The sequence below is a fragment of the Salmo salar genome, chromosome 21, assembly GCF_965601325.2.
Source record: "Salmo salar chromosome 21, fSalSal1, whole genome shotgun sequence".
In the NCBI taxonomy this organism is placed as follows: domain Eukaryota; kingdom Metazoa; phylum Chordata; class Actinopteri; order Salmoniformes; family Salmonidae; genus Salmo; species Salmo salar.
The window spans coordinates 12,250,440-12,265,000 of record NC_138311.1 but is presented as its reverse complement, the minus strand read 5'-3'; the positions used below and the strand labels follow the sequence as shown (position 1 = coordinate 12,265,000).

At 45.4% G+C, this 14,561-nt stretch overlaps 1 protein-coding gene across 5 annotated transcripts in view; it reads left to right on the top strand.

The window, feature by feature from the left end:
- The window catches only part of adarb1b (adenosine deaminase RNA specific B1b), a 190,697-nt gene that overhangs the window by 137,202 nt on the left and 38,934 nt on the right, over positions 1-14,561 (top strand). For 2 of the 5 annotated variants that reach the window (XM_045704425.2, XM_014164287.3), the window contains exon 4: positions 2,829-2,891. Coding sequence is in view for 3 of the 5 variants with exons in the window: in XM_014164286.3 (XP_014019761.1) it covers positions 4,639-4,738 (100 nt within the window). In the remaining 2 variants the exon portion in view is untranslated. Of the gene's footprint in view, positions 1-2,828; positions 2,892-4,180; positions 4,739-14,561 lie in introns of those variants that run through there. The other 3 variants (XM_014164286.3, XM_014164284.3, XM_014164285.3) reach the window with 3 other exon arrangements.

Genomic DNA, 14,561 nt, shown 5'->3' with positions numbered 1-14,561 from the left:
TTTGGTCTCTAGCCTCCCACTCTCATCTCTCCCCCTCTCCCTGTCACTCGCGCTGTGTGGGGATGGTTGTGTGTTTTTGCCTGGCTTATTTGGGTCTTGCCCAATTATAATGTACCCGCCACCACCATGTCTCTTATTCCCCAGCCCCCTCAGTGGGTGAGTGCCCTGACCTGAGCCCTGTGGCACAGCGGTGGTGCCTCCCCATTCCCTTGCCTCAGTGGCCTGTCCTAAATGATGATGCTAATGATGGTGAACCAGACTCACACACCTCTCACTCTCTTTCTACCTCTCTCTATGTAGCTCTCTCTCTGTAAAGTATCTCTCTCCCTCCCTCCCCCTCCCTCTCTCTCAGACCACACTGACCCTGCTGGAAGCAGCATTGCTGGATGACTAGTCACTAAGTAGGCTAGGCTACTCATTTGGAGCATGACACAGTCTTCCCACACTCTATTCACGCTCTATTCAGATTAAACTGGAAACATGTTGGGGGGGGGGTTTTCACACAAGTTTAGATTTAACCATAACGGGAAACAGTACTCATGATTAATTAAACGTAACCTTGGTTTTTGGGTAATGAAGACCAATGCTACCCCCTACTGGTGTATTAGACTATGGGTTCATTGACTTATTATTCTCAGCTCTTACCCCTGATCCTTACCGTGAGTTCCTTGATATTGCCCAGCCTTTCCATAGCCCATATATTGAAGATGAAGCTATTCTTTCACTTTTCAGTTCATGCATCATTTAAACCAAATGATGTTGAAGGCCAACTCAATATCGCTCCCTTTGGCTGGACCTCACACAATTGGTCCAACTGGGAAAAGTGCCCCATAGCATGGCTAATAGCTCTAAAGGTTTCACACTGACAGTTGTAAACAGGGCCATGCGACTACATACACAAAGTTTGCACTATAACTCCTGGGAACTCCGGCTTAGACTACTGTGTTGTTTGTGTCCTATTTGTGGCCTTTCATTTGGTCCAAACACATGTTCAAAGGTTTTGGGGGAATAACTCTGACTTCAGGAATTGGTACCACTACCACAATGGCCATTTTTATTTCAACCATATTTTTTCAGTTAACTGTCTGTAAACAGTATGAGTTTAAGAAATATAAATTGTGACAGCAGTTGTTTGGCCTTTGACTAGTGTTAGCCTGTAAAAAGAAGCTGTGTTTTTCTATAACTCTTATGCAACCACAGGGAGAGCCATCTGAAGGTCATGCTTCGTTCAGAGTCTGAGACGCCTTACCGTTTTCTCAACCAAGACCACTTCCTTCTCCTCTTGGCTCTCAAGACCGTTCGCGGTCACACTTGGCCAGCTGTGGTTGTGCTTGGCCTAAATACTGTCAGTAGTGTGATGGAAATGCTGTCTCTCTCTCTCTGTCTCTCTCTATCTCTCTCTCTCTCTTGCTCTCTCGCCAACTGGCACATGCTTGTCTTATAGAGGAGCTATCTAAACACATGCCTGTTGGTCTGAGCCAGAGTACCACAGACAGCCATGGGAATTTGAAGTGGGCAGTGATGGAGACGGCTGTGGTGTCCTCAAAGGACCCCTCCGGTCAAAGAGATGGACTTGCTCATCCCTACTCACTGCTCATTTCTCTATCAATCTCTCTTTTTCTCTCTTCTACGTCAATCTCCCTCTCTACTTTTCCCCTCCTCTCTTTCTTCTCTTCCTCTCCTCCCTCTGATACTCTATCTTTTCCCCACTCTCATAATCAGAGAGTTTAAAGCTTTATTGCTTTGGCTGGTCCAAGCTGTTTTTCTGCACATAATGTAAACTTATTTTATCCACTCCAGTGGACTTTTACGACAGATTTTAACTGTTGTTATCTTCAGCCTGCTTCTCTCAAGCTGTCAGCTCTACGTGACGAGTTGTGTTGTGTGTCTTCTCTCAAGCTGTCAGCTCTACGTGACGAGTTGTGTTGTGTGTCTTCTCTCAAGCTGTCAGCTCTATGTGACGAGGTGTGTTGTGTGTCTTCTCTCAAGCTGTCAGCTCTATGTGATGAGGTGTGTTGTGTGTCTTCTCTCAAGCTGTCAGCTCTACGTGACGAGTTGTGTTGTGTGTCTTCTCTCAAGCTGTCAGCTCTATGTGACGAGGTGTGTTGTGTGTCTTCTCTCAAGCTGTCAGCTCTACGTGACGAGGTGTGTTGTGTGTCTTCTCTCAAGCTGTCAGCTCTATGTGATGAGGTGTGTTGTGTGTCTTCTCTCAAGCTGTCAGCTCTACGTGACGAGGTGTGTTGTGTGTCTTCTCTCAACCTGTCAGCTCTATGTGACGAGGTGTGTTGTGTGTCTTCTCTCAACCTGTCAGCTCTATGTGACGAGGTGTGTTGTGTGTCTTCCTCAACCTGCCGGCTGTCAACTACTGTCTGGCCTATAACTTCTGGAGCACAAGGAAGAAAGGAAGAGAGGGAGGGAGGGAGGGAGGGAGGAAAGATGGATGGATGGATGGATGGATGGATGATATGTGATGGATGACTGGGACAGAAACTTATGGGCTCTGTGTCCTGGGATGAATTTATCTGTTTTGTGCGATGTCCACAAATACCTGTGTGCGCGTGCGTGCATGCGTTTACAAGGATGTGTGTTGTCAACAACAACAAAGAACACGAAAGACCAAGGCACTCTTCATGTTGTGAAAAATGTATAAAAAGACTGACCAATAACCCCTTTACCAAAGGACACCTTCATTCTACAAAGTTCTGTCATTGTATTCTACTAGTGCTTCACATCCTTCTTGTTTTCCTGTGTGTGTTTTGCCTGTCAGCAGGTACCAGTATGTGATGACGGATACTGTAAGTTGACCTGTGCTCTCCTTTCTCTCCCAGGCCACTGAAGAAGAACCACAGAGAGCGCCCAGCACTACACAACGGACAACAAAGGGAAAACAGGTGTCTTAACTAATTATCTCTCTCCCCCCCTCTAGTAATTATCTCTCTCCCCCCCCCCCCCTCTCTCTCTCTCTCTCCCTCTCTCACACACACACACTCTGCTCCACTTTGTCAGCCTCCCTCACTGACCGTGTTTCCGTCATATCTAGGGCCCCCCCGTTTTTACTAGTCGGGTCACATGGCCATTGGTCTGAGCCCTACTCATAACTACTGATGGAAAATCAGTAAATAGACGAGTGCAAGTTGGTTGAAAACTGGCTCCCCTCCCATTTCTCTCCCCTTCCATTTCTCCTGCAGATGCTCTGGTTATTTGCCTGGGGTTTTGTCGTATTCTTTATACTGCACCATAAAGCCTCTGGTGTCCCATGCGACACCGTGAGTGCGAACCTGCAATACCAATGTCTTCCACTGGGGGGCGTTGTGCACCAAGATAAAGGCACATGTCGCCTTGTGGTTTCCTTTGTGGACTCTGGTTTGTATGGTTTAGACCACGTGTGTCAAACTCATTGCACGGAGGGCCGAGTATCTACGGGATTTCTCTCCTCCCCATCCTACCTACATTATGATGAATTAAGGTCACTGATTAGTAAGGAACTCCCCTCACCTGGTAGTCTAGGTCTTAGTTGAAAGGAGAAAAACAGAAACCAGCAGACACTAGGCCCTCCGTGGATCGAGTTTGACGCCACTAGTTAGACAGAAGGGTAATAATAAGGCTTTAGATAGAAGAGTAAAATTGTATTCATGTACAACCATATTCAAGGACAGTGTCGTACATGGTCTTTATAGTAAGTCCTCCTGTATTCTAACTGCTAATATTTCGCGTCGTTGAGATGCCTTTAGTGACGCAATAACAGAGTAGTGACGGTGTATGCCCACTAGAGGGAGGTAGAGTACTGTGCTGCAGTATTGTGACTTGTCTTATTTATTTACATTTGAGCTTGTTAAGAGTTTATACACTCATCTCGTGACGTATGAGATATTTCACCTCAAATGTGTGTTATTATTGCAGGACAAGTACCTTGGGCTCAGCTGTTTTACTGCATGAGTGTGTGTTTTGAGGAATGAGATCACTTGTAGTTAGTCGTTTATGAGTGTGTTTACAGTAGTGTGTGTGTGTGTGTGTGTGTGTGTGTGTGTGTGTGTGTGTGTGTGTAGCCTACATTATAAGCATGCATGTTTGTCCGTGTGTGTGTATGCTGGTGCTCACGCAAGTCTATCCGGCTTAGAGTGTGTGTGTGTGTGCGTGTGCACATACAGTACATGTGTTAGTGCGCATGTGTTTTGTCCGATATGTGTGTGTGTGTGTGAACAGGTAGAGGCCAGGCAACGAGCCAGAGGCAGCCTGTGATAGGTTGAGGGACAGTGTGACGTGTCAGTGAGACGCTATAGAAGCACCGAGCTGGCGGGAGCAAGCTGCCTCTTCTGCCTGGAGAGAAGGAGTGGAAAAGAAAGAGCGAGGGAGTGCGAGAGCGAAATATAGGACCAACTCCTTGTGACGTTCTACAACTCTCTGAGGAACAGCACCAGTCCTCTCCTCTGAGAATATCCACTTCCCTCCCACACACTCTCTATCTGCTTCCCTCCAACTAGGTGGAGGGAGACAGAAACCAAGAAAGAAAAAAAGAGAGACTGAGAGAGGGAGGTTGAGGGTAGTAAGTGTTCCATCACATGGCTAGAATCTAGAGGGCCAGTAGGGAGCGTTTCCAGGGCAGGAGAGCAGTGTGGTAGCCCGTGAAGGACAGACAGCATGGCCCTGTTCAGCACTGGCCCTCAGAGCCTGGGCTCCTACTACTGCCTCATCCGCAGGAGGTTCAAGAGGAGGCGCAAGAAACGCAGCGAGCGCCAAGGTATCCACCTTCTATTTGTAGTTTGTGTGAGATGTGCGTTTGTGAGCGCGTGTGTGGTGTGTGTGTGTGTGTGTGTGTGTGTGTGTGTGTGTGTGTGTGTGTGTGTGTGTGTGTGTGTGTGTGTGTGTGTGTGTGTGTATTGCACGATTACCTTTCTTTTTATTACTTTGAACGATTCTGTAGTAGTTTTCTCTTGGTCTAGCAGTGGTTACACTACAATTTTAAAAATTTTAATTTATCTATTTCACCTTTATTTAACCAGGTAGGCCAGTTGAGAACAAGTTCTCAATTACAACTGCAACCTGGCCAAGATAAAGCATAGCAGTGCGACAAAAATAACAGAGTTACACATAAACAAACGTACAGTCAATAACACAATATAAAAAAAATAGAAAGATCTATGTACAGTGTGTGCAAATCTAGAAGAGTAGGGAGGTAGGCAATAAATAGGCCATAGAGGTGAAAATAATTACAATTTAGCATTAATACTGGAGTGATATGTGCAGATGATGATGTGCAAGTAGAGATACTGGGGTGCAAGAGGGTAAGTAATAATATGGGGATGAGGTAGTCGGGTGTGCTATTTACAGATTGGCTGTGTACAGGTACAGTGATCGGTAAGCTGCTCTGACAGCTGATGCTTAAAAGTTAGAGAGGGAGATATAAGACTCCAGCTTCAGAGAATTTTGCAATTCGTTCCAGTCATTGGCAGCAGAGAACTGGAAGGAAAGGCAGCCAAAGGAGGTGTTGACTTTGGGGATGACCAGTGCAATATACCTGCTGGAGCGCGTGCCACGGGTGGGTGTTGCTATGGTAACTGGTGAGCTGAGATAAGGCGGGGCTTGACCTAGCCAAGGCTTATAGATGACCTGGAGCCAGTGGGTTTGGTGACGAATATGTAGTGAGGGCCAACCAACGAGAGCATAGAGGTCGCAGTGGTGGGTAGTATATGGGGCTTTGGTGATAAAACGGATGGCACTGTGATAGACTACATCCAGTTTGCTGAGTAGAGTGCTGGGGGCTATTTTGTAAATGACAACGCCGAAGTCAAGGATCGGTAGGATAGTCCGTTTTACGAGGGTATGTTTGGCGGCATGAGTGAAGGAGGCTTTGTTGCGAAAAAGGAAGCCGATTCTAGATTTAATTTTGGATTGGAGATGCGTAACGTGATTCTGTAGAGTTTACAGTCTAACCAGACACCTAATTATTTGTAGTTGTCCACATATTCTAGGTCAGAACCGTCCAGAGTAGTGATGCTAGTCAGGCGGGAGGGTGCGGGCAGCAATCGGTTGAAGAGCATGCACTTAGTTTTACTAGCATTTAAAAGCAGTTGGAGGCCACGGAAGGAGTGTTGTATGGCGTTGAAGCTCGTTTGGAGGTTTGTTAGCCGTGTCCTAAGAAGGGCCAGATGTATACAGAATGGTGTCGTCTGCATAGAGGTGGATCAGAGAATCACCAGCAGCAAGAGCGACATCATTGATATATACAGAGAAAAGAGTCGACCCGAGAATTGAGCCGTGTGGCACCCCCATAGAGACTGCCAGAGGTCCGGACAACAGGCCCTTTGATTTGACACACTGAACTCTATCTGAGAAGTAGTTAGTAAACCAGGCGAGGCAGTCATTTGAGAAGCCAAGGCTGTTGACTCTGCCGATAAAAATGCTGTGATTGACAGAGTCAAAAGCCTTGGCCAGGTCGATGAAGACAGCTACTGTCTTTTATCGATGGCGGTTATGATATAATTTAGGACCTTGAGCGTGGCTGAGGTACACCCATGACCAGCTCAGAAACCAGATTGTGTAGTGGAGAAGGTACGGTGGGATTCGAAATGGTCGGTGATCTGTTTATTAACTTGGCTTTCGAAGACTTTAGAAAGGCAGGGCAGGATGGATATAGGTCTATAACAGTTTGGGTCTAAGGTGTCTCCCACTGTGAAAAGGGGGATGACCACCGCAGCTTGTCAATCTTTGGGGATCTCAGACGATACGAAAGAGAGGTTGAATAGGCTAGTAATAGGGGTTGCAACAATTTCGGGAATAATTTTAGAAAAGAGGGTCCAGATTGTCTAGCCCAGCTGATTTGTAGGGATCCAGATTTTGCAGCTTTTTCAGAACATCAGCTGTTTGGATTTGTGTGTAGGAGAAGCGGGGGGGGGGGGGGGGCAAGTTGCTGCAGGGGGTGTTGAGGTGTTGGCCGGGGTAGGGGTAGCCAGGTGGAAACCATGGCCAGACATGGAAAGATGCTTATTGAAATTCTCGATTATCGTAGATTTATCGGTGGTGACAGTGTTTCCTATCCTCAGTGCAGAAGGCAGCTGGGAGGAGGTGCTCTTATTCTCCATGGACTTTACAGTGTCCCAAAACATTTTGGAATTAGTGCTACAGGAAGCAAATTTCTGTTTGAAAAAGCTAGCCTTAGCTTTCCTAAGTATATTGGTTCCTGACTTCCCTGAAGAGTTGCATATCGCGGGGGATATTCGATGCTAATGCAGAACGCCACAGAATATTTTTGTGCTGGTCAAGGGCAGTCAAGTCTGGGGTGAACCAAGGGCTATATCTGTTCTTAGTTCTACATTTGAATGGGGCATGCTTATTTAAGATGGAGAGGAAAGCACTTTTGAAGAGCACCAGGCTCTGACGGGATGAGGTCAATATCCTTCCAGGATACCTGGGCCAGGTCGATTAAAAAGGCCTGCTCGCTGTAGTGTTTTAGGGAGCGTTTGACAGTGATGAGGGGTGGTCGTTTGACCGCTGACCCAATACTTACGCAGGCAATGAGGCAGTGATCGCTGAGATCTTGGTTGAAGACAGCGGAGGTGTATTTAGAGGGCAAGTTGGTCAGGATGATATCTAAGAGGGTGCTCATGGTTACAGATTTTGGGTTGTACCTGGTAGGTTCCTTGATAATTTGTGTGAGATTGAGGGCATCTAGCTTAGATTGTAGGACGGTCGGGGTGTTAAGCAAGTCCCAGTTTAGGTCACCTAACAGTTTGAACTCTGAAGATAGATGAGGGGCAATCAATTCACATATGGTATCCAGGGCACAGCTGGGGGCTGAAGGGGGTCTATAACAATCGGCAACAGTGAGAGACTTGTTTCTGGAAAGGTGGATTTTTAAAAGAAGAAGCTCGAATTGTTTAGGCAGACCTGGATAGTATGACGGAACTCTGCAGGCTCTCTCTGCAGTAGATTGCAACTCCACGCCCTTTGGCAGTTCTATCTTGGCGGAAAATATTATAGTTAGGGATGGAAATTTCAGGATTTTTGGTGGCCTTCCTAAGCCAGGATTCAGACACGGCTAGGACATCCGGGTTGGCTACCCAGACGCTCGTTGACGCGTGCAAACAGTTTGGATAAAATGATTGAATAACATGCATATGTACATTTATTTTGCAACGCTCACAACACGGCGGTGTAGTCAGCATGTTAGCGACTTACCCAGAAAGACTCACAGCTGTAATCGCTGCCAAAGATGCTTCTACAGTGAATTACTTATGTAAATTAGATATTTCTGTATTTAATTTTCAATAAATTTGATAAAATTCATAAAAACATGTTGTCACTTTGTCATTATGGGGTATTGTGTGTAGATGGGTGAGATTTTTTTTTTTCTAATCCATTTTGAATTCAGGCTGTAAGACAACAAAATGTGGAATAAGTCAAGGGGTATGAATAATTTCAGAATCCACTGTAATATGGCTAATTAAGCAGCTCATAAATAGCACAGCACTTGTAGACTAGCACAGGAAAGCAGCGCCACAGATGAAAAGGGAAACTAGTGATCAAACCTGATTTAGTAAGTAGCCTATCTTTGGTAGAGCGCGCGTGGCTCGCCTTGCTCCCTCCGACAGTCAAACAAACGATGCGATTTTGAGATTTTTTTTCCATTTCAAGTAACCAATCCCAACACTCTCTGTGAGTGAGACAGACTTATCGCTCTGTTACTGAGAGGCTTTTCTGTGAGAAAGACGTACCTCTGCAGTTAGACAGACCTATCTCTCTGTGAGTAAGAAAGACCAATCTCTGTGTGAATGAGACCGAGCTCTCTATCTGGGAATGAGACAGACCTCTCTGTGGGTGAGACAGGCCTATCTCTCTGTGGGTGAGACAGGCCTATCCCTGTGAGTGATACAGAACCCTCTCTTTGTGAATAAGGCCGTCTCCTCTGTCTCGGAGAGTAAGATAGACCTCTGTGTGTGAGTGAGACTTCTCTCTCTGTAAGTGAAGTCGACTGACTTTGCTCCTCTGAGACTCTGAGCTTCTCCCCTGCTCTAGGGATTAGCCCAACAGGCCAGGGAAGTAGTCATTTTTTTAGATGCTCCCTCTCAGTAGTGGTATTAGTGATGTCAGCTATTTGCTTTGATATATCCCCCAACTCCTGCCTGCCTGCCCCCCCCCCCCCCCACTCCCACTGCGAATTGTCAAACCCGAGCCTGTTCATCCGAGTAAACCCGCCACTGCTGAAGTTGCGTTTTAGCCGTGCGAGTCGCGAACAACCAAAACTTAAGACAGACTTTTGTCTGTCAGCTTCGCTGGTGTCCGTCTCCATCTCTTCCTCGTTATCGCTCCGGAAATGACAGCGCCACTTTGCACTAACCCCGGAGAGGAGAAGGCTTAAGGGTGACATTTGGGTAATGCTATTCCGCTAACCCCATCACAGCTGGCAATAATTCCCTCAGTGAGCGGAAGCCACGATGAGTCCCCAGAGTGTGTTAGGCCATTTGTGTTTGTCTCCTTGGTGATCAGCAGCTACGCTACGCTAACGCTAACTGATGGCGTGGCCTGGGCTGTTCCCAGCCTTTCTGTCTGTCAGACCAGTTAGCCTGTCAGTTAGTTGCTAATGCCAGCTCTGTCAGACCAGCTACCCAGCCAGTTAGCCTAGCAGAGGTTTACAGCAATGGAGGAGGCAACAGTCAGGTGTTTGCACTCTTCTGGGAGCTTCATTCACATTTCCCAAAGATAAGCAAAGATGCTGAATTGAACATCAACAGTGCCTTTTGCTAATTTTTTTGGGCCGATCGGTGTGCTTCAATGTCATTGATCGTATACTAGACGTGTGAATGGCCTCATCCATTGCAAACCACTTAGTCGCATGGCTACTTTCAATTGAGTCTAGGAACACTACACAACAGCTAATTTTCGAACAGAGGAAGCTTCAACGTATCGCCCCCACAATACATTGCAGCGAGGAGGACACTCATAAGGCAATGCCTCTCCAATGGTCCGTATATGAAATATGGAAAATGGGACCCAGGGTTTTGTGCGGAGCCTGCAGAATCTCCAAAATGAGCTTTTGGAGATGGAGTGGGAGGGAGATATGCCGTGTCTCCACTCTGTGGATCCATTGCTTAGGAGAACAGGCTGTTTCATTCGGTTCTGTTAGCCAGAAACGATTCAGCCTTTTTCTGTGAGAGTTCTTATACAACGCCTCACCTACTCCAACAGCAAATTACAAAGAGGTTAGCTATCAGAGACCTCGAATGCTTTTGAAAGGGTATTAAGATTGGGGGAAAAAAAGATCTGAGTAGAGTCTTTGAATCGAAGTAAGCAAACGCATTATAGATTTAAAGGGCTTCCATGCTAGATTAACAGTGTTTCAGACTTCCACTGCACTCAGTGACAGCGAATTAACAAAGCATTCAGGAAAGTGTGCCATTTTCTGTCTGGAAATCACAAATGACAGCCACTACCTCAATACAGCCACAAAGCAGCAACGAATTGGCTGCTGCAGGAAAAGTCTGCTCTAGCCTTGGCAGACGCAATATCGAACAACATCCAACAGCATCCAACAACAACAGTCAGAAAAGAGACCTTATTTACATTTATTTATGAAAACCGAACGACAAAGCACTTATTAAGACGCCAAGTTGACGTTCTGCCTTTTGTTAGCGTAATCTCGTCACTGGGGGCCCCCACAATGTAAACACTCTGTCATGATAAGAAATTAGCTGGGTCACGCCGTCTAGGAGTGAACAGTGTGTAATTAGCCTCGATTAGCATTAGGCTAATGGTTGTCAGCGAGTGATTGAGGGGGAAGCCGTTTTGCCGGAACGGCGCTGTGTTCAGCCAGGGAGGACGCCGTTTTTGTGACTCTGAGGAGGGTTGGACGGCCCTTAGGTCTCAACGCCGCTACCTACAGTATGCCTCATTTCCCATGGACGTGGGCCAGCATTAGTGATGGGGGGGCGGGGATCGATAGAGTTACATATCAGGATATTATTTGTGACGGTATATCGTATCCTTTTGACAATATCGCAATATTATTTTTACGCTAGTTGGCTGTACCTGCACCAAAATTCCAGTATTTTTCTTTCATAGCTTGTTCTCCATCTTCTTTTTAAATAGGGAGCCAATTTGTTTTCGGCGCTTTTATGTCTCTTGTCCCTCTGCAGCAGACATATGGTGAGCAATTATGTTTGGACCGTGGAATCTCAATAAAATCACAGTGTTGAATCGCTATACATATAGAATCATGAGAATCGCAATACCATATATGTATCTTGAGGTCCCTGGCAATTCCCAGCCCTAGCTAGCATAATGTGTGTGGATGGTACAATAACTCATTTACAAGCAATGTATGGCTGCTAGGGCTAATGATGCTATGGCTATGTGTTGCATTCATTCGTATATGCACACTAACAGCAACTAGTGACAATTTGAGGACAAGGGGATGCTGAAACTCTATTCTTAACTTGTCTGGTTGTCTTCCTTTCTTCCCTCCCTCTCCCCTCTCTACTTTGCTCCCATCTCTCTTTCCACCTTACTTTTCCCATCTCAACTCTTTGTCTGTCTCTCTCCGTTCCCTCCCTATGTTCCCCCACCTTCATTTTTCTCCCTCTCCCTACCTCTGTAACCCTGCACCCGTCACTCCCACACTTGTCCTTAACGTGCTGCAGACTCTCCCTCTCTCCCGTTCTCTCTCCTGTTCCTACTCTACTGTCAAGACGCCTTATCTGTCTGTGACCTTTCAGAGTAAGACCCTCTTCGCTCCCAACTGTCCGTCAACATTAACTCATAACCTGGTAATAACGGAGGCAGGAGGTGTGAAATTCAACTCTCTACACCCTCACACACACACACACACACTCTCCATTCCAAACACATGTGCATCTGCACAAATAGAAAGTGCATGTTTACGCGCACACACATGCAAAAAAAACATGCACGCACCCACGTGAGGATGCTGGAGTGCCTGACACGGCCTTGAATATGAAGTACAGTGCACATTGCGAGCAGCAGGGGCATTGAGGCGAGGAAAATGGGAAGAGAGAGGGGGGGGGGAGGCAAAGAGGGAGAGCAATGGAAATGGATAGTTGGAGAGAGAGAGGCAAGAGACTATGCTGATACCAGCAGGTCAGCCCGCAGCACTTCAAAATACGATGTGAGAGAATGAGGCCATACACACTCTCATACACGCATTCATACACACTCTCATGCACATTCTCATATGCACACAGCAGCTGACCCGTTACCCCTAACCAACTGTCAGCGCATGCCTTAGTTCATCTTTGTTGTAAACTTTTTAGTGACGAGTTTCTGGTGTTTTTATTCTTGCATCATGTCATGCAGCCCAACTCACACTCCTAGGCGCACACACCCTTTCTCTCTCTCTCTCCTGTGTGTGACTGGGGTCACTGAACAGTGACCTCTGATACCTCTGGCTATGGTCCGTGGAGAACTAAGGAGAACTATCAGACCTTAGCCACACACACCTGCCCCCACAGGCACACAGTGCGTATATCATAAATCATAGCTGTCACACAGATTTTTACAGGTTCCTCTGAAAAGGCGAAAGGGACGGCGGCAACCACTCGGTGCCCTTGAAGAGAGAGGGAGGAGGGAGAAAGAGAGGGAGAGAAATAGTATGTTTTTATTGAATTGCCTATATTAGCTCTGTTGGCGTGTGTCCTACACAGTGGTGGAAAAAGTACCCAATTGTCATACTTCAGTAAAAGTTAAGATACCTTAATAGAAAATGACTCAAGTAAAAGTGAAAGTCACCCAAATAAAAGTATTTGGTTTTAAATGTACTTAAATATCAAAAGTAAAAGTATAAATGATTTCCTCATATTAAGGAAACCAGATGGCACCATTTTATTTTTATTTTTTTAAATCTTTTTTTTTTCCGATTGACAGGGGCACACTCCAACGCAGACATATTTACAAACAAAGCATTTTTATTTTGTGAGTCCATCAGATCAGAGGCAGTAGGGATGACCAGGGATGTTCTCTTGATAAGTGCATGAAGTCAACCATTTTCCTGTCCTGTTAAGCATTCAAAATGTAATGAGTATTTTTGGGTGTCAGTGAAAATGTATGGAGTAAAAAGTACATTATTTTATTTAGGAATGTATTGAAATAAAATAAATGTTGACAAACCTATAAATGCTAAAGTAAAGTACAGATACCCCCCAAAACAACTTAAGTAAAAATACTTTAAAGTACTACTTAAGTACTTAGTACCTCTCGCAGGCATTGTATTCATGTTACCTGATGAAATTGTTGTACAATATGATCTTGTTTCCATCTAATGCACATTCAGATGTCATAAATCAGCCCTGCAGAGCTCTCCCTGTCCTATGCCATGCCCTGATTGTATTAATGTTGATGATATCTGGAAATGTGCACGTACACCCTGGCCCATCTACTGTTGCTAGCCCCAATTCTGACTTGTGCTCTGATATTTGCCCCACTGATTTCTGGACTCGTAAAAGCCTGGGCTTTCTGCACGTTAACACTAGAAGCTTATTACCAAAAATGGATCAATTGACAGTGTGGATTCACAGCTCCAATCCAAATGTGTTGGTCATTACTGAGACGTGGTTAATGAAGAGTGTTTTGAATACTGATGTTAATCTTTCTGGTTCTAACCTTTTTCGGCAAGACAGATCTTCCAAAGGTGGGTGAGTGGCAATCTTTACCAAGGATCACCTTCAGTGCTCAGTTGTGTCCACCAAGTCTGTCCCCTAAAATATAATTTCCTGGTTTTAAGCATTACACTTTCAAATGGCTCTTTGTTCACTGTTGCTGGGTGCTATCGTTCTCCATCAGCACCGGCCTGTACCTTACCTGCCCTAAACTCTCTCCTGGCCCCTTACACTAAGTATGAATTTGTCATGCTAGGTGACCTAAACTGGAACATGCTTAAACCACCTGACCAAGTCATAAAGCAATGGGACTCCCTAGATCTTTCTCCAAACACCCAGAAAAGGCTACTCTGTTAGCCTCACAAATAATCCTGATAGGTATCAGTCTGGTGTTTTCTGTAATGACCTTAGGGATCACAAGTGTCTATGATCATTTTGTCATAAACACTTGCTAAAAAACTTTAATGAGCAAGCCTTCCTTCATGAACTGGCCTCTGTAAAATGGTATAGAATCAGCTTGATCTGGAATTGTGTGGAATTGTTAACAAACAAGCAACTATAAAGAAAATGTGAATTTAAAACAGGTTCAGCCCCTGGTTCAACCGTGATCTTGCAGAGTTACTCCACCTCAAGAATTGCATTTGGTGAAAGGCACACGCATACTCAGGCTGACTGGCTCTCGTTCAGGCAAATGAGAAATAAGTGCACTCAGGCTATCTGGAAGGCCAAAGTTAGTTACTTTAAGGAGAATTTCTCTCAAAGTGTTGGAGTAGAAAGTAAAAGTGCAATATGTGCCATGGAAGAACCCTAACGTTTAAGTTCCTTGCTCAGAACATGAGAACATATGAAAGCTGGTGGTTCCTTTTAACATGAGTCTTCAATATTCCCAGGTAAGAAGTTTTAGGTTGTAGTTATTATAGGACTATTTCTCTCGATACCTTTTGTATTTCATATACC